Source organism: Melanotaenia boesemani, chromosome 22 (genome assembly GCF_017639745.1).
Source record: "Melanotaenia boesemani isolate fMelBoe1 chromosome 22, fMelBoe1.pri, whole genome shotgun sequence".
NCBI classification, from domain to species: domain Eukaryota; kingdom Metazoa; phylum Chordata; class Actinopteri; order Atheriniformes; family Melanotaeniidae; genus Melanotaenia; species Melanotaenia boesemani.
In genome coordinates, this window is record NC_055703.1 from 27,609,265 (window position 1) to 27,631,682 (window position 22,418).

The 22,418-nt window shown below is 43.3% G+C and overlaps 2 protein-coding genes and 1 long non-coding RNA gene across 3 annotated transcripts in view; 2 read left to right on the forward strand and 1 right to left on the reverse strand.

Annotated features, from left to right (window-relative positions):
• LOC121634100 (gastrula zinc finger protein XlCGF57.1-like) overlaps positions 1–22,418 on the forward strand; it is a 540,387-nt gene that overhangs the window by 341,350 nt on the left and 176,619 nt on the right. The window lies entirely within an intron of this gene.
• Positions 1–22,418, forward strand: part of LOC121633614 (fap1 adhesin-like) — a 75,480-nt gene that overhangs the window by 36,748 nt on the left and 16,314 nt on the right. The window contains exons 2-13 of the mRNA XM_041975753.1: positions 210–413; positions 3,893–4,059; positions 6,109–6,146; positions 7,186–7,232; positions 7,321–7,505; positions 12,337–12,450; positions 12,589–12,734; positions 12,849–12,951; positions 14,022–14,171; positions 14,733–14,791; positions 19,012–19,205; positions 22,219–22,274. Of these exons, the coding sequence (XP_041831687.1) occupies positions 210–413; positions 3,893–4,059; positions 6,109–6,146; positions 7,186–7,232; positions 7,321–7,505; positions 12,337–12,450; positions 12,589–12,734; positions 12,849–12,951; positions 14,022–14,171; positions 14,733–14,791; positions 19,012–19,205; positions 22,219–22,274 (1,463 nt within the window). The remainder of the gene's footprint in view (positions 1–209; positions 414–3,892; positions 4,060–6,108; positions 6,147–7,185; positions 7,233–7,320; positions 7,506–12,336; positions 12,451–12,588; positions 12,735–12,848; positions 12,952–14,021; positions 14,172–14,732; positions 14,792–19,011; positions 19,206–22,218; positions 22,275–22,418) is intronic.
• LOC121634117 lies at positions 15,265–16,237 on the reverse strand. The gene is made up of 3 exons (XR_006009187.1): positions 16,031–16,237; positions 15,826–15,919; positions 15,265–15,721 (listed from the first exon to the last, which is right to left on the reverse strand). It is a non-coding gene; the product is annotated as an uncharacterized LOC121634117 (long non-coding RNA).

Consider the following 22,418-nt stretch of genomic DNA (forward strand, 5'->3'; position numbering starts at 1 on the left):
TCATTCTCCCGTCAGCTCAGATTTTCCTCCCTGATGTCACCTGCTTTAAGCTGCTTGCAGCAGCATAGCGGTTTGCTTCTCCACTCGCAGCATTGTTGTAAAAATCTGCTGCTCTTTGTAGTAAACACAAGCCATCTGCCGGGGATTTGGACATGGCTAGGATCTGGTCTGGGGTTACCCTGTTTTCATCCTAACCGTTTCCTCTTCAGATGGCAGCGTCAGGCCAGAGTCGGACGGCTCGATGCGCCTGGTGGATCTGCTGAAGACGTCCAGTCACAGCAAAGCTTCCGGCTTTGAACTCAGCAGACGTCGATCCAAGAGGTCGGTGTTCCTACACTCCGGAGTGAGGATCTGTCCCCAGGAGACGGTGGACGAGGTTCTGGCCAGCCACCAGGCTTACTACCAGCTCCGAGGTACCGGTTCATTTAACTTTTCTGCTTGTGATGCTCTGTTTCAGCTCACTAATGGTGTAGATGCTCTCCTGTCTGCTGTTTGGAGTCTGTTTACACTCAATCTCACATCTGTTCACTCAGTTCATCATCACAGCATCAAGTTAACAACCTCACCTGAAAAATCCTGTCTGGATTTTTACTGACCAGATGTATGAAAGGAAACAGAAGAGGAGAAGAAGAGTGCGGTTGTGACATTTATTTTCACAGTTTGTGTTTGTAAATTAACTTTTGAAAAAATCTGCCAGAGAAATTCCAGTTAGTGTTTGACCTGCATGGTGGTAAAAAGATCTTCTCACAGATGTAAAGCAAGAAACTGCCAGCAAGATTCTGAAGTTGCAAATATGGATCTTAGCCCTCTCCTTTATACTTCTGTTTAGATGATGACAAATCAAACTGTCCAATCAGAGAGCAGAGGACTTCCTGTCCCCCGCACTGCTGCAGGCTCTTAAAGGGGAGTCGACCAGTAAACCAGAGTGGTTTAAATGGCACTGGGTGCGACTGGGTGGGTTTGTAACATTATTAACAAAACGAAGTCACTGAGTCTGAGTCTGGAGCTGCTAAGGCAATGTGATAAACTCAGTCTGAGACTCCAGCAGCAGGCGCTGCGGCCTCTCTCTGCCAACTGACGCCTCCACCTGGTCGACATTACAAGGCTCGCCATCACTCTCATCCAGCTGGTCTCTGTTACTATATCAACGGAGTAGCTGCTGCTCACCGTGGCTCTCCCTAGTGCCTCCAACAACAAGCACCGCTTGTAGGTGGCCAAGACTGAGTAATATTGGTTTCTCACATTCACCTTGGCAAACAGTGGCACCAGCAACCATCTTGAAAATGCATCTACTCCCCTTTAAGAGCCTTCAGCAGTGCTGAAGCACAGGAAGCCATCTGCTCTCTGATTGGACAGTTTGATTTGTCATCATCCAATCAGATAGAGGTGTAAAGACAAGACCAAACATCCACATATTATGTGGATGTTTGGTCTTGCAGGCCCTTCGCATCTGTGAAAAGATAAAACCATGCAGATCCTTTCCTACACACACACACACACACTCTCTCTCTCTCTAACAGGAATTTCTGTGACAGATGTTTTTTTTTTTTCAGGATGACAAAACTTGATTTACAAACACAAACTCTGAAATTATTTACAAACATTCATGTACATAACTTGACAGTGAGCCCATAGAGAAGGGGTGAGAAAGGATCTCAGTCTTCACGAGCCTGCTGACCTGCCAGTAAAACTTCAGAGGAGAGTTGAAGTGAGTCATGGACGTGACTCATCCGCCTCCTGCTCCTCCTCCTACAGGTTATCTGTTCCTGCTTGAAAACACCAGCACTTCTTTCCATCCACTAAACCCTGATTTGATTGTCCAGTTGGTTCTGCAGGACGATGACGAACCCAGACATCCAGAAACATTCAGTTCCAGGAAGTCTGATTCTTCAGAGCCCTGACCTCCACATCATGGAGTCAGACTGGAACCACTGGAGCAGACTGAGTATATCAATGTTCTCTAGGCTCCTCATCACCTCTGCAACCCCATCTCAGAGAAGCAGACGATAGATGAACCGACATTTAATTCACATCAGAACAAAGGAAACATCAGATGTTCAAATCATATGAAAAGTATCATCTCACCTCATAAAGTAGTTCCAGCTGTGCAGCATCTTCTTTTAGTACTGGTGAAAGGTCTGGACTGCAGGCAGGCCAGTTCAGCAGCCGGACTCTTCTCCTGTGAAGCCATGCTGCTGTGATGGATGCAGGATGTGGTTCAGCATCGTCTTGCTAAAATCTGCAAGGTCTTCCTTGAAAGAGACGTTGTCTGGATGGGAGCAGATGTTGCTCTAAAACCTCCATGTACCTTTCAGCATTGATGGAGCTTCACAGATGTGGAAGCTGCCAGTTATTTACAGCCGGGAGACCAAAATCTTTCCTAATTGGACTGATTTCTGTCTCTGAACCAATCGTGTGGCTGCTTTCAGCAGTTAGATGCCACCCTGCATCCCCAAGGTTTTCTCACTGGTTCTGCTCCACATCTTATTGTTCCGGATCAATCTTCAGCCCTGCACCAGCAGTTCAGTCTCCATCAGGGATAATCCTGTTCAGCTTAGAGCGTAACTACCATTTTATAAAGATTAAACGGGGTCTGATCGCCTCACAAACTCCTCAACATCCAGCAGCCTAACATTTTTGCTGCAGCTTTTCTAGATGTATTTTATTTTGTTTTCATTTTCATTTATTTATTTTATTAAATATTCATTTTTATTTTTTATTTTAATAACTAATTTTGTCTTATTTTTGTTTTTCGTATTTTATTTTAGTTTCTTAATCAATAAATTTTTTATTATTATCTTATCTTTAATTTAGTTTTGTTTTATTTAATATATAATTCTGTTTTTATTCTTTAGTTTAACTGATTAATTTTATTTTTGTTAAAAAAAATTTGTCTTTATTTTTATGGAAAAGAATTTCCAGAGATTGGTTGAATTTGTCGGTGGGAAGATCAGCTGCTTCCATGATCCCACCTTGGATCAATAAAGGAAACTAGACAAACAGACGGATGGATGGACGGATGGACGGGTGGATGGACGGATGGATGGATGTTTTCTTTCTGTCCTGTCCTTCACTTCTCTGACATGTAAATTTACCCAGAAATGTAAACTGCGGGTTTTTGTCTGAACGTCAGAGTTTTTCTGCAGGACTGAACATTTTTTAAGTGAAGCTTAATAGAAGCTCAAAGCTTTAATTGAATGAAATTAAAAACTTTAATTTCACGTCTGGAAGTCGGGGACTTATACTTCTCTTTCTCGCTGCAGTGAAATGAGCAGAAACTCTTTTCTGCATGCAGTTTTGGACTTCTGGGATAATTCGAAGCAACAATCGGACCTGCTGTAATTATAAGTTGTGCTGCAGGCTTTTCTTTCCCTGAAATTATTACACTGCATCATTATTATTTACTCTTCCTGGTCGCTGGGAGCTCAGATCTTCTTAGACTACGTTGTTTTAATAACTTAGATTCTTTTTAATGGGGTGGGCTTTTTGCCAGTGGGCTCAGGTCATATTAAACAATCTATATTAACATTAATTATGATTTCTTCAGCAGGGGAACTTGCACTAGGATTGCATGAAAATTAGATTTAATTAATTTGTCTTGGTGTGAATAACTGGAAGCTCTCCTCTACTTGCCTCTGACATGTGGTGGAGGAGACTCTGCTCACAGATTTACTCTGCATTTGTTTTGTCTTTGCCCATTTTATGACTCCAACACTCTGTCTGTGCAGATTTAGGGTCACACACTGATATTTATTCTGCTTTCAGTTCTTCTGCAGCTGTTAATCAGACTCGTGTTTCATGTCTGTTTTAACTTCCCACTGCATCAGTTTGAGCTGTTTGGACTGCAACGTGCCGCACACTTACGGCCACGTTTGTGTGATTGTTTGGTCAGTTTGTCAGGAAGCCGTGTGGGAGGCCTTCAGGATCTTCTTCGACAGGATTCCCGGGACGTCAGAGTACCAACACTGGGTTCACACGTGTCAACAAGAGTCGCTCTGCATCTCCGACCTCGCCAGGAACTTCAGCAGCTCAGAGGAGCATGTCCATATGATTCACAGGGTGAGACGTTCACACCCAACGCGTCCACAAAACTCTGCTTCCGATTACCACACAGCGTCTGGAATTCCATGAATAATTCACGGCTTTGATGGTGATCAGGAAGCTGGAACGCTGCTCAGCTCAATGTTAAGAAACATTTAGATATTTTATCCTCTGCTTTTCTTTTCAACTTGCATGAATTAGATGAATAACACAAAGCTGGAAGCGTTTAATGTGGGTGAGTTGAATAAATCAGTTTATCTGATCGTGAGCTGCTTCCAGATAAAAGTTTACGCTACAATTCACAGGCGGTAATTAATATTTATACCAGAGTCTGCAGAAAGAAACAAACAACAGCATGAACAGACCTGCAGAGATGAATGGATGGATGGATGGACAGATGCATGGATGGATGGATGGATGGATGGATGGATGGATGGATGGATGGATGGATGGATGGACGGATGGACGGATGCATGGATGGATGGATGGATGGATGGATGGACGGATGGACGGATGCATGGATGGATGGATGGATGGATGGATGGATGGATGGATAAAAACTCATCTTCTCATAGAATCGCTCTCCATTTTTCTGACTTCGTGAGGAACCCTGAAGGAACCGCCATCGGTTTCATGGTTTAAATGATTAAAAGAAGTAAAAACAGCACGTGAGGAATTTTCCAGAATTAAAGACACATTCAGCATAAACACTCTGATCCACAATGATGTCGCGTAAATACAAGCGAAACGGTGTCTGCATGTCTACATAAAGACTTTATTTAGTCAACATGATCAGAAGATGTTGTTTACTTGTCCACCTCTTCAGTTGTTGCACGCAAACACAGCCAAAAGAGGCAGGGATGTTAAAACCTTAATGAGGTCACCCGTGGCAACGCTCTGCAACGTTTACGCTCAAAGTATGAACTGATCCCGTTAATCCTGTTAGCTGACATTGCAGCAGCAGCTTACTGGTTCCCACTTAGACCTGCATGGTGGTGCTGATCTGTTCCCATTCTGTGAGAGGGAACAAAGCTTTCTCTGCTTTCATGGTGAGATGGATCTAAAATAAGATAAAACCTCCAGTCGGAAGGTCCTAACTGCACTAAAATCCCAGATCCATGCAGATAACATCACACCATCTCCCTGGGAAACATAAGGCTTCGTGCTGTTTTGCATCTCTGTGCTTTTTATTTGTTTTGCTTGCCGGTGCAGCTGTGATGCTCACACGGCCGTTAAAGGCGTCGACAGTAAAAAGAAGTCAACGGGAGTTCGTCTGACCTCTCTGTGGCTCTGCAGCAAGCCGTCTGCATTTCATTAAGGTTGTATTTATGTTCTGCTTCTGTTGTCTGACCACAGTGCAGCTTAGTTTAACCCCGAAACTCCACCAGATCCACCCGAGCACCATCGCCAATATATCACCAGCGTCTCAGGAGCAGTGGTGTGTAGCTCTGTGGCGTAAACTGTGATGGACAGCTTACACTTTAGGTGATCTACAGAAGTTTTCCAGGCATTTCTATCCTGTCCAGAATATAAATAAATAAATAACATAATCTGACAACTGAGGCTGTCCTGGAAACATCATGTCTGCATTAAGACCGGGGTTAAACGCTTCAGCTACTACAGGCTGGTTTACATAAAAAGAAAATACTGATCTTTCTAGCTGATCAGTCATTAAAATGGACTCTGTTAACAGCCAGATGTTGAAAATGTATATGTTCACTCTGAATATCAAAGAAGACGGGAGCTGTTTCATTTCCGTGTTAACATCCCTGTGTTAAGCATTATTTTGTGGGATTTAGTTGCTTTTTAGCCTGAAAATCCTGAAACATCTGCAGAATATTTTAAACCCCAGCAGGAAGCATCCACATAAGTCACCTTTTACAGCCTCAAATCCTGGTGGTGAAGAGGGAAAAACAAAAATGCAATGGGGTCATTGAAGCAGCAGCTCCTGACACGACATCACAAACATAATAATGCTGCAGTCATTCATACACAGGTGTGAAAACCATGTGGAATGAGGGCTTGTTGGCCACACAGACACTGAGGAATTGTTTTGTTTTGTTGCAGAGGATGAACCGAATGAGAGACCGAAGACCTCCGACACGGTAATACCTGATCCCTGCAGACACGAACCATTAAACAGGTTCCGACCTCACCAAGCAAACCACATCTAAACAGGAACACAGCCTTAAAAACTTTATTCAGAAATCATTACATTCTTTAATCCTGCAATAAAAATAGATTTACTTTTATTTTATATAACCTTTGCTTTATCAGGCAGATGCTTGACATAAAATGATCTGTTTTACGAGCACAGCCTGGCCAACATGGCAGCAGTAACACAAACGAGAGGCGGGCCAAACAGGACAGCACATTACACAACACATAACAATAGCAAAGCACACGTTCAGATATAAAACTACATCTTACACCTGCACCATGCCACATCTCCCATCGACATGTCTGACCAGAGTTTTAAACGGAGGGAGGATAATTATTAAATATTCAGATATTTTCACCATTTTTAAAACATTTTTTGCACAAGTGTTTTCTTTCATTCTGTATCTTAATTTTCTGATCACAGTAAAAATGATCACATTAAATGACACGTGCTGCTTTTTGATTCGCTGTAAATCATTATCTTGACATTTTACTTTGGTTATTCTTTGGTTTCACAGCTGGATCGTCTGTTAAATAAGTAAGAAGATTCATTTTGTTGCATTATTCATTTTTTTAATAATGTCATACTGAACCCAGAAGTCGTGTTTGGACTGTTAACTACAAGATTGTTCCTGAAGTTTGACAGAAATTCTTTATTTTTTCTGGCTTGTGTCATGAGAATGTTGCTCAGTGAGGAGCCACATGACATAAATAAATCACACTGGTGTCGTTTGGTCCACTTTAAACCAACCCTGGTCCACGTCCATGGAGAGTACGCTTCATGTGGACTCTGGTGCAGCTGAGATACATAAACCATCACACACTTCTTCTTGGCCAGTCAGAGCAAACTGGACTTTTTGGGAAGGAAAATGTGTTAAGATGCAGAATCAAACCATCTTCATCTGTTTTATGAGGCTTTGGAACATTTTATTTCTGCTGCTTTTTTTAACATCAGCTCATGCTCAGTTTTTCTTCCCTCTGCAGAGGCGTGGTGACTCCTGCACCCACACAGAGGCTCCCTGAGACTACAGGTACCAAGTTCTCATTTATACTGTAAAACCATCCTGTACTGGATGAAAACACGTCTGAAACACCAAGTGTGACAACATCTTGACTCAGAGCATCACTCTTCATCTACCCTGTACCCTGGAGTTGGTTCAGGTCTGCAGGCTCTTCCCGCCACCCCAGCAGTCCCGTCAGCGGCCCCGACCATCATCGCCAGCACCATCGCCCCCCTCAGCACCCCGAGCGCCTCTTCCAGCCCGACTGTCGATCACACTCAGCCTGCTGACGCCCTCCAAGAGGTACCGACACCTACTTCCAGTTATTCCTACAGCAGGTGTTCAGGCTCCAGCCTCCAATCATTTACCTGTTCACCTGCGAGTTATTCAGGTCACATGATCCGATGTAGGAAAGGTATGTTGCTTTGTCTGGATTTGGATGTTTTATCCTGGAGAAGGGCATGTTTGATTTCAACAGATCTGAGGAGTTTCTTCTCATCCCGATGGTGTCCTGATGAAGGCCAACGAAAAACCAAACTTACCTAACAAAGTGGAAATAATGGGGACTAAAGGGGATTCATGCTGGTTGTTTGGTGCGTTTTAAACAAACCCTCGTCCACATAGTTCAGTTTCTTTGGAGCAGTGGGAACCCTCATTTGGACTCTGGTTCTATTCCAGTGTAAAAGCAAACAAAGCATCCAGTGAAGCAAAGAGAGGAAGGAGATTAACATGGTGGATATCTGGCTGCTTCTTACTGGACAGATTCTGGTAAAAACCAGATCTAAACCAGAAACCAGACTGCAGAAATTTATTGATGCTCCATTGTTTGCTAGTGGTGAACGAGCTGTTTTCAGTCCTGGCCAGTCAATAAGTTGAGTTTTCTTCTTCAGGGTTTTCTTTCTTCTTGGTCAGTGGTTGTTTTGGATGTTTTGGATAAATATCGCCCCCTAGTGAGCAGTTGTTGTTACAGCGTGACGTTGCCCAGGTAGTGGTGGTAGTTCAGTGTGAAAGCAAACAAACCAAAAGATGGAGCTACATTCCTCGACATAACCCTTTCATGCTTAGTGTCACTGCAGTGGACACCTATTTGAAAGCTGTTTTCTTGTATATTGATGGGTGGGGATGGTACATTTGTCACCTCAATGGATATCACTAAGTCATCTAATACTCTGCGACTCACTGTGGAATAAATAAACACATCTATACATTCAAACACTGTAATTACCAAATTTGCTTCAATGATAATCTGGAAAAGTAAAAGATGCACATGTATTATTCTATTAGAGAAATATGACAACATAATTTTATAAATATTCTGTAGGATTATATCCAGATAAATAAAATTAAATAAAAAAAAATGATTAAGAAATAAAAATCATCTCTGTTGAGGTAAAATATTGGATGTAAAAAATGTAGCACTGTTGCATGAAGGGACCAGACTCAAAACAAGTACTGACAAATAAACTTAATGAGTAGATGCTCTCCCCCCGATGGGGCTGTGCTTGGTCCAGGCTCACAGCCCCTCCTGCACATGATGAAAACTAAGAAAACTGCAAATGTGTGCTGCTGTAGGTGCAGGTCTCCATGACCTCTGGTGTCAGTGGACATTTGAAAAATGAGGGGACATGCAGTTTTTCATTTTGGGCTTATTGAGTTCCTCGTGAGATGTGAGGTGTTTCCTGCTGGAGCGGCCGAGGTGGTGGATGCTGCTGCTGATGGTCAGAATGGCCTAACTGAAGAAGCACAACAAACATCATCAGCTGCTTCTGCTTCTAAAGAGCATTAAAAATGAACTAAAGGATTAATTTTTCCAAACCTGGTCTTAAATAATGACCTGATATTTTGCAGCATTTCTAAAGTTCACTTCAGACACGTTGACTGTTGCACAGAAACACAGTTAATGTGCTTTCAGGCAGAATTCTGGCCCTTTCCTCCTCCTTTCTAAAGCAGATAGAACTGAATGGCTGCGTCAGTCTGTGAAAACCACCAGCGTGTCTGAACAAGTACCTGCAAGCAGCCCGCTGTTCAGAAACCAGGAAATAAATGGGCGAGTTTATGAATGCACGACCTTCCATTCATACGTTTGCTGCTTCCAACCAGCAGCTGCTCTTATTCACTGGCTCGGCTGGAAAGTTCAGTCCTGACTCCTGCAGCTGTTACTGAAAGACTTTATTTTAGCTGATGATGAATTCTGTTAAAGACGTTTCTGCGTCGTATTGGTGAAAATTCAGACATTTATTAAAATACTGACCAAAGCTTTTCCTCCACATTTCAGAGACTTAAGCTTTACTTTCAGCCTTTTTTCTTTCTTCAGTCAACTTTATTTCCTCATTCCTTCCTTTATCGATTCCTTCGTCCTTGTTTGGAAGCTGCTGACAAAGAAAACCGTCTAATGTTTGAGGTTTTTAGTTTGTCCACATCCTGTCGAATGTGATTATTCAGAGATGAGCAGAAAGTTGGAACCTGATAAAAACCAAATTTTAAGAAGAAAGCAGAAATCCTGCTGAGGAGGTGGTTCACAGCCACCGTCAGAAGTCGGCTTTGCTGGCAGGACTGATGCCTTCTGAGGACACTTTTAGAGTTGTTCTAATAAACTTTATCCCCATCCCTGAGTCAGATCCAGTTCTGGTGAGGGTTGGACTCGTGCAGGGCTGGTTTTTGTTCACAACTTTTATAGACAGTTCCTTCAAGGAGCAGCCGAGGGTGATGAAGGGGTCCAGTTTGGTGGAGTCAGGACTGGGTCTCTGCGAGGGATATCACACCGGCTGGGCACTGACATGGTGCCATAACCTAATTATGACCAGCCTTCACACAGAAAAAAGGTCAAATTTATTTATATAGCACATTTCTCATGGCTCATGCTGCCCAACATGCTTTACAATCTGAGATACAACTAAAATAAATAAAATACACAACAAGCATGCAAGAGTCGGTGCTAGCAGACAGCACAGAAGAAGCCGACTGAGCACCGCCTCCCCTGGCTGGCCTTCCACCGATGAAGACAGTTGACTACAGACCACCTGTTGACAACAAAGTCCAGATCGGCCAACTGAGGTCGATCAAACACTGGCGTCATTCATTTTTATCAGACATGTCATCTGTCACACCAGCCTGACGTGTTTGGACGTTAACCCTTCCATCCTCATCCTCATGAAACATGTCAGTATGCGTGACGGATGATGTGTCTGATAGAAAAGAGACCGAAAACTATCTGAGAACTACACACTGAGAACTAGATACTAAGAACTACACACTGAGAACTAGACACTGAGAACTACACACTAAGAACTACACACTGAGAACTGGACACTGAGAACTAGACATTGAGAACTTCACACTGAGAACTAGATACTAAGAACTACACACTGAGAACTAGACACTGAGAACTACACACTGAGAACTAGACACTGAGAACTACACAGTGAGAACTAGACACTGAGAACTAGACACTGAGAACTACACAGTGAGAACTAGACACTGAGAACTAGACACTGAGAACTACACACTGAGAACTAGACACTGAGAACTACACACTGAGAACTAGACACTGAGAACTACACACTGAGAACTAGACACTGAGAACTACACAGTAAGAACTAGACACTGAGAACTACACAGTGAGAACCAGACACTGAGAACTACACACTGAGAACTAGACACTGAGAACTACACAGTGAGAACTAGACACTGAGAACTAGACACTGAGAACTACACAGTGAGAACCAGACACTGAGAACTACACAGTGAGAACTAGACACTGAGAACTAGACACTGAGAACTAGACACTGAGAACCAGACACTGAGAACTACACAGTGAGAACTAGACACTGAGAACTACACAGTGAGAACTAGACACTGAGAACTACACAGTGAGAACCAGACACTGAGAACTACACAGTGAGAACTAGACACTGAGAACTACACAGTGAGAAGCAGACACTGAGAACTACACAGTGAGAACTAGACACTGAGAACTACACAGTGAGAACCAGACACTGAGAACTACACAGTGAGAACTAGACACTGAGAACTACACAGTGAGAACTAGACACTGAGAACTACACAGTGAGAACCAGACACTGAGATCTACACAGTGAGAACCAGACACTGAGAACTACACAGTGAGAACTAGACACTGAGAACTACACAGTGAGAACCAGACACTGAGAACTACACAGTGAGAACTAGACACTGAGAACTACACAGTGAGAACTAGACACTGAGAACTACACAGTGAGAACCAGACACTGAGATCTACACAGTGAGAACCAGACACTGAGAACTACACAGTGAGAACTAGACATCGAGAACTACACTGTGAACACATTTAGTTTACTGGTCTACTGGATGAGTTCATTTAGAGTAAAATCTGAATCTGAACATTTTTACCTTATAATGGAGCCTGATGATGTAATCATCAACTTTCAGGACCATATTTCCAAGATGTTTGGTTCTGGTTAAACTGGTGTGAACTGGTCACCAGAAAGCACCGAGGCGCTGAGACACCCGAACAGAACCAGAACCATGTTTGGGTGAAAGCCCTCTGCTGTTTGCGGATGATGTGGTTCTGTTGGGTTCATCGGGCCGTGATCTCCAGCTCTCACTGGAGCGATTCACAGCAGAGTGTGAAGCGGCTGGGATGAGAATCAGCACCTCCAAATCCGAGACCATGGTCCTCAGCCAGACAAAGGAAGAGGGTCATGTCGGTTTCATGGAGGCAAATCCCTGGTTTCGTGGGGATAAAAGGGTGGATTACTAAAATACTTATGAGGTTTTACTGCAATTCGGCTCCGTGGATATGGCCCCTAAAGCTCTTCTAAAGGGAAAAAAGAGAGCGTTCCGATCAGGGAACAAGGAGGAGCTGAGGACTGTACAGAAGGAGCTGAGAAGAAAAACCAGAGTGGGGAAGGCCAGTTACGAGGAAGATGGAGGAGCAGCTGCAGCATCAGAACATCAGTGGGGTGGAGAAGCCTGAAAACTATCTCAGGCTTCAAAATGCCCCACTCACAGGTGGAGGGGGACATGAACTGGGTCAACGATCTGAATCTGCATTTCAATACATTTGATCAAGCACCCATTCCTCCCCCATGGAGCTGCATTCCAACAGTTTGACACCTAGACTACCCCCCCGCAGGCCTTCACATCTCCGGCTCATTATGTCATCAATGCACTCTACGTCTCCTTGGACTCAGCCACCCCACCATCACAGAGCCCCCCCTGCCCACCCGTCTCCTTTACAGCAGCCCAGGTGAGAAAGGAGCTGAGGAGGATCAAGACGAAAAAAGCTGCTGGACCATAAGTCCTGCACAAATTAAGTGTGTGGACTTATGGAGCAGGTCTTCAACCTGAGCTCTGGAAGACCTCCTGTGTGGTACCAGTGCCAAAGACATCTCACGCCAGAGAACTTAGCAGCTACAGGCCGGTGGCTCTCACGTCCCATCTGATGAAGACTCTGGAGAGACTGACCCTGGGACACCTCTGCTCCATGGTGCTAAACAACAAACTGGACTGGACTCACAACACAGATGCACTGTACAGGAAGGCTCAGAGCAGGTCTATCTTCTGAGGAGACTTTGGTCTTTTGGAGTGAAAAGGGGCTCCTGAGGACTTTCTCTGACTCTGTGGTGGATCAGCCATCCTGTACAGTGAGATCTGCTGGAGCAGCAGCATCACAGAAAGGAAGAAGCTGGACAAAGTTATCAGGAGGTCCAGCTCTGTCCTTGGCTGGTCTTTGGACTCAGTGCAGGAGGTAGGTGTCAACAAGGTCCTGGTAAAGCTGACCTCCATGCAGGACCATGAATCCCCCCATGCAGGACCATGAATCCCCCCCTGCAGGACCCCTGTCTGCTCTGGACAGCAGCTTCAGGAACAGACTGATCCATCCTCGCTGTGGGGAGGAGATACCGCAGGTCTTTCCTCCTGCTGCTGTCACACTTCACAATGAACACATGAAACTGTTTTTACATGTTTATATAAAGGTTTATGTACATGTTGATGTACATGTTTATATACTGCACATACTCACCCGCAGATCAGATACTGGATATACTATTATTTATTGTGTGTGTGTTCTTGTTTGATAACACCTGTGTGCTTTTGCTGCCTGCACCTGTACTGTTGCAGCAAAGCAATTTCCCCACTGAGAGACTATTAAAGGTTTTTTTTATTATTTTTATTCCCCATGGAGGTTCCTGTTCTAAATTAAAAATGAAAATAATAAATTAAATTTGGGATGAGATGACCTAAAAGTGTTTCCTGTATTTCCAGGTTTCTGCTGATCAGTTATAAAACCAAATCATATCATACATGTACAGTAACTAATATGACCAAAAACAGCAGCCTTACTGGCGTACCGTGTTAGACAGGAAACCGCACGAGTCATGTAAACAGGCTCAGAGTTTTATAAAAAGAGTAAATGTTCAGATTTAATCACAACTGCGATCCCAGCCCTGCTAGTGTGGGTGAAAACAAAAGTAAATTCGGGATATTTGCAGGCATGTTTGTCCATTTGGGAGGAGCTGTGTGGAGCTGAAAGCCTTGTTTTCTCATCAGAAAAAGGTTTAACATCTGTCTTTGAGCTGAGAGTGTTTCTCAATTTGCAGAAAACTTGGGTGTGAATGAGCTCTGGTCCCCTCTGGCCTTCATCACCTTCATCGCCTCGGCTGCAGGAAGCTCAGGACAGTTGGGACTCTGTGGTCTTTTGGATGACATGAAGTGATCCTCTGCTCTTCGTGTGAACTGTTTGTTTCTACAATGTTTATCGGACCATCGGGTTTCCAGCACCACTCTTCCAGACTGACTCTGTTTGTGGTCCTGCAGGACACGGAGCTTCCTAACGTGGTTCCAGAGAGTCTGGTGGAGCAGATCGTGGAGTTTAGTATCGACCTGGTGGATCCGGGCTACAGAGAGCTGCTGGATGACCCAGACTCGCCTCAGTACATCGACCTGGCTCAGCACCTGCAGGACCAGGTGGGCCTTCATGCTATGATTTTACTTCTTATTGAGATTTATTTCATATTTAAGAATCACTTTCCCGTCTTAGAGAACATGATCTTCCTCCTCCTCTTTCCTGAGTTTGAGAGCAGCAGCCGGGTCCGTGTCTGTCGGCGCTCAGGCTGATTGTAAAGTAGCTTACACCGCAGGGCACAGAGGTCAGGCCCCCAGAATGGAGAAGATTACCACCCGTTCACTCCTCCCGAGCTCCTCAATGGGAGGCATGTTGAGAAATTAAGTCTCTCCATGTTGGTTCCTGCTTGAGAAGCCTTGGGATGGTTGGGAGTTGCACGCGATTCGCTGCAGGATGCTACCTGCTGGAGCCTTAAAGACGATTATGTCATAAGAGCGTCCAGGTGCTTAACTGTGCCAAAGATAGATATCAATGAACGTTTCCCATTCATGCCGTCCTTTTTAACTCTTCCAGCCCTAATTTACAAGCTCAGAGTCAATTAGCTTCTGGGAAGGGAGGAGGAAGATGACTGCACGCATCCTGACTGACGTTCGGGGGGCTGAAGAGTCATTTTTCTTCTGCAGATGCAGCACGTTTTTGACAAACTCCCAGGATTTAAAGCCATCAGTGTTCTTGGAATCAGGTGAGTCTGAGCTATGAGCCGAACACACAGCCAATGAGCCTTAATAATGTCATTAATTTTAATAAGCCCACCGTTCGCTATGAACAGCTACTGAATAGATAAGAGCTGCTTGTCACTGAGGTTGTCAGACGTGGCTGCAGGCGAATGTTTCACACGGCGACTAATCAGACAGAAAATGTGTTTTCTTCTTTGCTGTTCAGGATGTTTTCAGTTTCTCTTCAAATTCTGTGAAACTTTTTGAGGTGCATCACAAAGTTAAAGAAACCAGACTGCTCTGGACTTTCTTTTCATCTTTTTTAACGTTGCCGGGCAGAAAGAAGCCAAACAGCGGTTCAGGTAAACCCCAAGCTTTTCCTCAGCTCACAGCCCTGAACGTGATGGCTGCACAACCCAAAACAAAACCCACAGATCACGACATCAGCAGCAGAATCAGAGAAGATCGGGCCCAGTTTTTATTTTCAACCCATTATTGCATTTTCATTACAAACCAGGCTCCACTTAAAAGATTTAATGTTACCACAGAGAAATAATCCACCAAAGACTCACTTAATACCCTTTTCTGCTTGTTTATGCATGTGGTTCTTACCTGTGTGTGGGTGGAGGGATATGTTGGTGATGAGGTCAACCAGCGGTGGAAATCTCTGATGTGTTTACTGTCAGACAAACAAATGTTCAATATGATTCATGTCCAAATCTAATAAGTGTAACAGAACACTGCAGAGACTGTGCTTCTGTAGGTGATGCTGATGACGAGTAATGGAGCATTTTTACTCTGCAGCTCAGGTTTTAACTGTAAATAACACAAACAGCATCGATCCGTCACTCAAGACCAAATAGTCCTCGATCGCTCTCCCTCACCTCCTGTGGCTCAGCCCTCCTCCTTCATCTCCATCAGAGAGCTTCATTAATCCCAGAGGAAATCTGCTGCAGCTGAATCACAAATTCCACAAACAAAGGAGTTAAACCAGGAGGGAATGCCGTCAGGAAGCTGAAATTACACCCAACAGAACTAAAGTAGAAGATGTTTGTTCTACCTCGACATGGTTCGACTGGCGTCTTCCTCTTCCTCAGCAGCGACTGTGATGTGTCGTTTCTCAACTGCTCTTCTCACACATGCATTTTCTCCATCTAAAAGAGAAATAAGCGAGATGGTTCAAAGACCTCAAAGAACAATTGAAATTAGCCATATTGGATCATTGCAAGCGTAGCAACCACACCATGGAACGGGACAACGCTCACATCATCGGAGCCATACAAACACAAAAGATGGATCAAGGAGGCCATGGGAATCAGAAAGCAGGCCAGGGACACCATCATGCTCTCACACACCTGGGGCTCTCTCCTCCAGAGACCATGGAGCAGCAGGGGGCGTGGCCAACCTGGTGGATCTGTCAGGTGCATTAGGTTGGCCACACCCAGGAATAACAGCTGATAAACGACACGTCACGGCGGTTGGATGATGCTGCTGAGGAAGACTGCAGACACCAGTCCAAACAAACATCTTCCACCTTAAACTTTGTCTGAAAGGAGAAACTGTGAATATATTAAACCGAAATTCAACTTCACGCCTGAAACTTTGCCTTCACTTTTCATCTACCTCTGGTTATAATAACATCCCACCACAGAAGAAGAGTTGGAGATGAGTTTAAAGACAGTGGACAGAGTCGTGTGTCCCAGATTCCTCATCAGATGACTAGAACCTCACTGAACAACACCTCGCCATCTCTTTACTAAAACCTGTGGAAATTTGCCCTGCTCCCTCCAGCTCCATGAAACTTCAACTAGATAACGCTTCCAGCTTTTCTGGAAGTTTTTGTCAAATGCAGCAGAATTTTAAAGGATAATATACTATAAAACACAAAAAACCCGTCATATTTCCTTATGTTGCAACCTCGTTTACTCTAACATCTGTGCTGATGTTTCCACCTCTGATGAAATCTCACCAGTTTTAACTTTATTTTCATACCAAGATGCTTAACACAGAGTTTAGCTTTGCTGAAAAATAAGGAATTCTTGTTGGGTTTGTCATTTTTAAGTTGAAACCCTAAAACCCTTGGGGCATCCTTTTAATCACCTGCCATGAATTATTGGGTTTTTCTGCATGCTTCCTGGTTTATTTTAGATGTTTCATCTGCCAATAAAATATGTCTAACCAGATGAATTTAAAGTGGCATTTTGATGTGCTGGATCTCTCAGTTTCATTTCCAGCTCTAATACCTTGTTCTCCTCTTCCCCCTGCAAGCGAGACCAAGGACACAGACGGGTAAGCGACTCTGACAGATGAAATATTCCCTGTAGGGTGTCTGATTGTGTGCAGGTTCCTGCCAATATGCAGCTTAGCTTCTGTTTGGGTCCAAGTCAGATGTACAGAGATTTCACCTAAAACTTGTCGGTACAGTTCAGTTTCCCACAAGCGGGCCAGAGAACTGCTGAGGCAGGAGGATGTTTTCTCTCTGAATCCTGTAAAATGCTAACAAGCTGGCCTGTGCGGCTGCTTTCTTCCCAAACTTTACCTCTCAGAAGGCAGGAGAGCAGAGGAAAAGAGACATTTGCTGATATTATCACGACTGCTCCTTTCCATTAATTAGACTCCCCCCATGGTGTCTGGCACTGTCACAGCCAATAACACGAAGACGAGGCCTCAGCGGGAGCTCGTCCTCTAATCTTAGGAGGGACTCTTGTCTCGCTGCCTCTCTGGGCCAAACACAGCTCTCACCACAAAAACAAACCAAAACACCAAGCGCTCACGTTTTCTGTCTATTTCTCATAAAGTCGGACAGACATGGAGAGTTTTCACCCACAGAAACGTCTCTGAGGGTCCCTCCGGTTTCAGCTGGTTGTCATGAAGACCACCAGCAGCCAGTTTTCTCTCAACACCAACAGTTCAAACACTGAAGTAGTAAATGGGGGGGGACATGGTTCTGGTTCTGTCAGGAGAAAATAATTATAATTATTTAGATGTAAATCTTAACTCTTTAATTTGAGACTGAGGTTTTTCTAACGAGCTGTGACCAATGAGAATATTTCTGAGTGAAGTTTTAGTGGCGTGAATATTTTGTTGTTTTGCACTGAAGTGAGATAACTGATTGAATAATTATAACTTTACAGGAATTTCTCTGGATTTAAGAGGCTGTCACTGCTGATAAATTCAGTATGAGTGGGATGCAGAACCAGAACCAGGCAAAAACTCAATTTGCTGCTTTATTAGATGAGAAAAGCAAAAGCTGCAAGAGCAAATGAAAAAGTAATTCTTTTTAACCCTTTAACACCTGAATTTGTATACAATTATAGGAAAACAATAAATACTGTAAGAAATTTAGAAAAAGAAAATGACTGAAAAAAATACACTACAGTTAAATATTAAATTATAACAATGAATAAACATTTATAAATGGATAATATAAAAATAAATATATAAATGAGAGTGAATAAAATAAACTAAATGAATAAAATGCATTAGATAGAAATAAATAAAGACTAGAAGTGGTCTGTGGCAGTTTTGCAGCATCAGACGTGAAGATGTTTATAGATTACTGAGTCTTAAATTATTTGTATTTTGCTGCGTGGAGGGAAAAAACAAAGATTTTTAAAGAAATTGCTTTCATCTCATGAATTCTCACCTTCCTCTGATCCAGTTTGGGATGGGAAATATCCTACAGGTGCTTTTATCTGTAACTGTCTGATGTTCAGTTTGTAGCCGGTTGCTGCTGGTGAAACTCAGACTGGACCTGACAGGAAACGTCCTATAAGACCAAAACAAAGAACAAAGAAAATGTCCACTCAGATGTCCTCTGATGATATGAACCAACGCCGATGGTGAAAACATCAGTGAGGAAGTAAAACCAGGAAATAGAAGCTTGTAGAGAAGTTTGTTTCCATGTGAGATGAGATGCAGTCTGAGGTTAGTGATGCAGATGTTTTACATGCAGGACCACGGCTGCAGCCTAATGAAGCTTTTCTCTTAGACACCAGTTCATCAAAAAAAATCCTTTTAATCAGATGAGCAACAAACCATTTTATTCTGTCTCCACAACAAACTGTGATGAATATTAATGAAGTTTTCGTGCAGCCTGTTTGTTTAAAAGCAATAAAAAATTCTTTCACGGCTGCTTAACTCTGTCAGTTTTACGGTTGGCTGAATCCTACATGTTGCGTTAGAATCCCTCATTTTCAGGATGTGTGAGCTGTCATGGGCTCTGAGGGAATCTCTCCTTCTCCAGGCCTGGAGGAATCTCGGTCCACTACTCTCTGGTCTTTGAGAATAATTTCCCTGGAAGCAGCTCGGAGAACTTGGAGACGGCGACCGGTGCACTCGATTCGCCCACCAGCTTTGGACTCAGGGAAATGGTGGCCAAGGCTTTACGAGAGGAGGCGTCTCTGCCCGTGGATCTGGATTCCCTGAACTTCCAGCCAGGTCTGGTGATAACATTTTGATTTCCTCTTACTGAGCACCTCCATGTTTTTTATATTTGTTATACATTAAGCAGACATCCACATATAGCCTGGACTCTGGACTGAATCTGTCTGACTCAGATGGCCACGCCCCCTTCACTTAGATCGCAGATGGGAAAATTGGATTTATCCAAACATCTACAGAATTCCCGGGAAAGCAGCCTGGTCATCCACATAGAGACGGCTTCCTGTCTCTAAAAATGAAACGTTTGAAGAAAGTGAAGACACTTTCTGATGAGGACAGGGAAAGCAGGATTTTTTTGTCTGTTGGATTGTGGCTCCTGTCTCTGTTTCCATGGCAACAGCAGATGTAGAAAAGATGCTAACCTTGCTAATAGGAACCTTTAAAATGAACAGTTTCACATTCATGTTGTTCTGGAGGCATCAAAATAAGCAAGAAAGCCCAACAGAACTGGCCACACAGCAAGATTCTGCCTTTTTATTTTATTGGCAGGAATTAGCAGCCGTTAGTAGGCGAGAGGCAGGACACACTCTGGATGGGTCACCAGACTATCGCAGTTAAATATTCATTTATAATTCATCTAAAAGAAAAGGTTAAAACCTTTTTTTTCTAAATGTGAACCATAGAAATATCATTTCTAGCATACAAGCACAAGACAATTGGGCCATTTTCTAAAATGAAGCAAAGATTTAAATATAACTCAATCAGTTTCTTTTAACCTTTATTTAAAGATACAATAGAAGAAAAACACTTGGATAGAGTCGTATTTACACTGAGCTCCTTCAGCCTCCTTTAATGAGACTTTCTAATGAACTGAGGATCTCGATAGTTTTAGTTTTCCAGAGGAATCTGCCACCATTCCCTGGTTGTTCTTGTCCGATTCCTCTCTTCACGATGCTCCAAACTACGGCCGCACGATATTAGAAAAATGTGATAATGTTGAGCCCATTTACATGCACACCGCAAATCTGATCATTATCTGATTTCTGGAATTATTAGACAATTCAAGTGCTCATGTAGACAGAACAACCTGATTATCCCTTAGATAACTGCCATTATCTGTTTAGGAGAAATCAGATTAACACATTTCCCCAGTACGCTGAAGTTTTCATGCATGTCGACCTGGATACCTGAATTACTAGCAGTGGTGGCCTAGTGGCTCAAGGGCCCACATTTAAATATTCAAAACAAACTGTTTTCCAAACAGAAAGAGAGAAGAAAGAGCACCAGATGACTTGAGCCTATTTGAACAGTTATGGCAGAGGGAATGAAAGATTTTTTAAGACATTTTTTCGGGCCAGTGGGACTTTGTAGCGTCTGCCTGAAGGTAGCAAATGAAAGGAGGCGTGAAGTGGGCGGGAGGGGTCTTCTGTGATCAGGGTGGATTTCCTGATCACAGATCAGCTTTACAGTTCAGACAGAGCTGTTTGGGGTGAGCTGATTATTTAACTGGCTTGATTGATTGCATGGTTCAAGCTCTGAGATAATGGTGGACTTCTTCCGCTGGATGGGGACTGAGCCAGAGTCCAGAAGGTGCTGGAATAGCCTGGTAAAGACTCCACATAGCTGAGTGGAGCAGTCCTTGAGCACTCTGCCTGTCAGGGCCAGAGGCCTTGTACGGGTTCACTTACGTAGAATGGAGGCCACCAGCTGTTCATCAACAGTGATGGTATGGTAGAAGGGGCTACGGGTCCTGGTGGCTGGTGTGCTCAGCGAAGGAAGCAGGATCCGGGTGGTCAGATACTGTGGGTTTGGGGCTCTGTCCATCATGATGTTGAACCCCTGCCAGGCCTCTCTCACATTTCCAGATGTTAATTTCTGTTCCACTCTGTTCTTAGTTGATCTTAGCCACCCTGGCCTTCCTTCTGAACTCCTTTTCCAGTTCCCGCACCCTGACCTTGTCACCGTCTAAAAAAGCCTTTTTCTTTTGAACGAGGCAGATTTTCATTTTTTTTTTAAATCCATTCTTTTATTGTTTGAATAGTTATTTGCTCAGTGGATGTGAGAATGTCCTAACAAAATAAAATATATGATGTCATCACATCAGTTATCTTGTTAAAACCCCCACACAATCATTAAAAAACAAGTTCTAGGTTGTTAGCTCAAAGCAGCCGCTTACAGAGCTGGGCTTTTGTCTGGAGAACCTGGGTTTAAGGCTGCAGAGGCTCAACAGAAGAGAACCACTGTGGGCTCTTGAACAAAGTGGTTCTCAAGATCATTCAGGGTGCAGGAGCTGAGGCCTAAACCCTTACACATGCTCTTAACACCTATATATTACAGAGGGTATTATGATGAAGGTAAATTGTTGCTATATTGTGCAGCCCTGCTGCAAACATTTTAAATAAGAGACAAATGTGGACTGTAGGTCGGACATAGTCCACAGACCTCCAGGAAAAGACATCACCTTGATAGTAGCACATATCTCTCCAGTACCCAAAAATCCACCTCTGGATCGATGGTACCTTTACCCAGACAAAGTCCTTCATGGACACTGATGTCCTTCATACCATCACAGCTTTCTCTGATAACTGGATATTTCTCATCTATGGAACATAGAAGCAGACATCAGTTTTTTCCAAAGCAGCTGAAATGCAGATACTGAAAGACTAGAGTTCTTTACAGTCTGTCACCGAGAAATATTTGTTCAACTTATTGATGATGCTCTGGTGGAGTTTGGTCCAAAGTGCCGAACATGACCCCTCCTTTTTGGAAAGACTAAATCTTTGCTGCTTTTATACCCAATCCCGACACCCTCACTTGTTACCAGTTAATCTGCTGGCTACTGGATATTCTACAAACCTTTCTGTCTGTTATGTCTCTATCTTTATCTCAGTCAGCGAAGAAACACAATTTCTTTGGATTTTTGTCCAAAAATTTTGTCCAAATTGTATAATACTAACTTATAAAGAGTTGTGTGGGTAAAGAAAGCAACAGACAGCAAATATTCACCAAAGTATTCATAGTAGCTGATCAAGCCTGTTTATCTGATCTGTGAAAATGTTTTTCCCTACAGAAGCGATGCTCCTGCCAGTGTTGCCCTCAGCCTCATCAGTCGAAGTCGTGGACGAGGTACGAGTTTCAGTTACTGCTGTTGGACGTTAAATTCATTCATTTAAAATAAACATCATAACTGAAATGGCTTTAGTTTGACTAATTCATCAAAACAAAGAATATCAATCAACATTTGTAAATGCTTTGTCTCATCAATGTGTT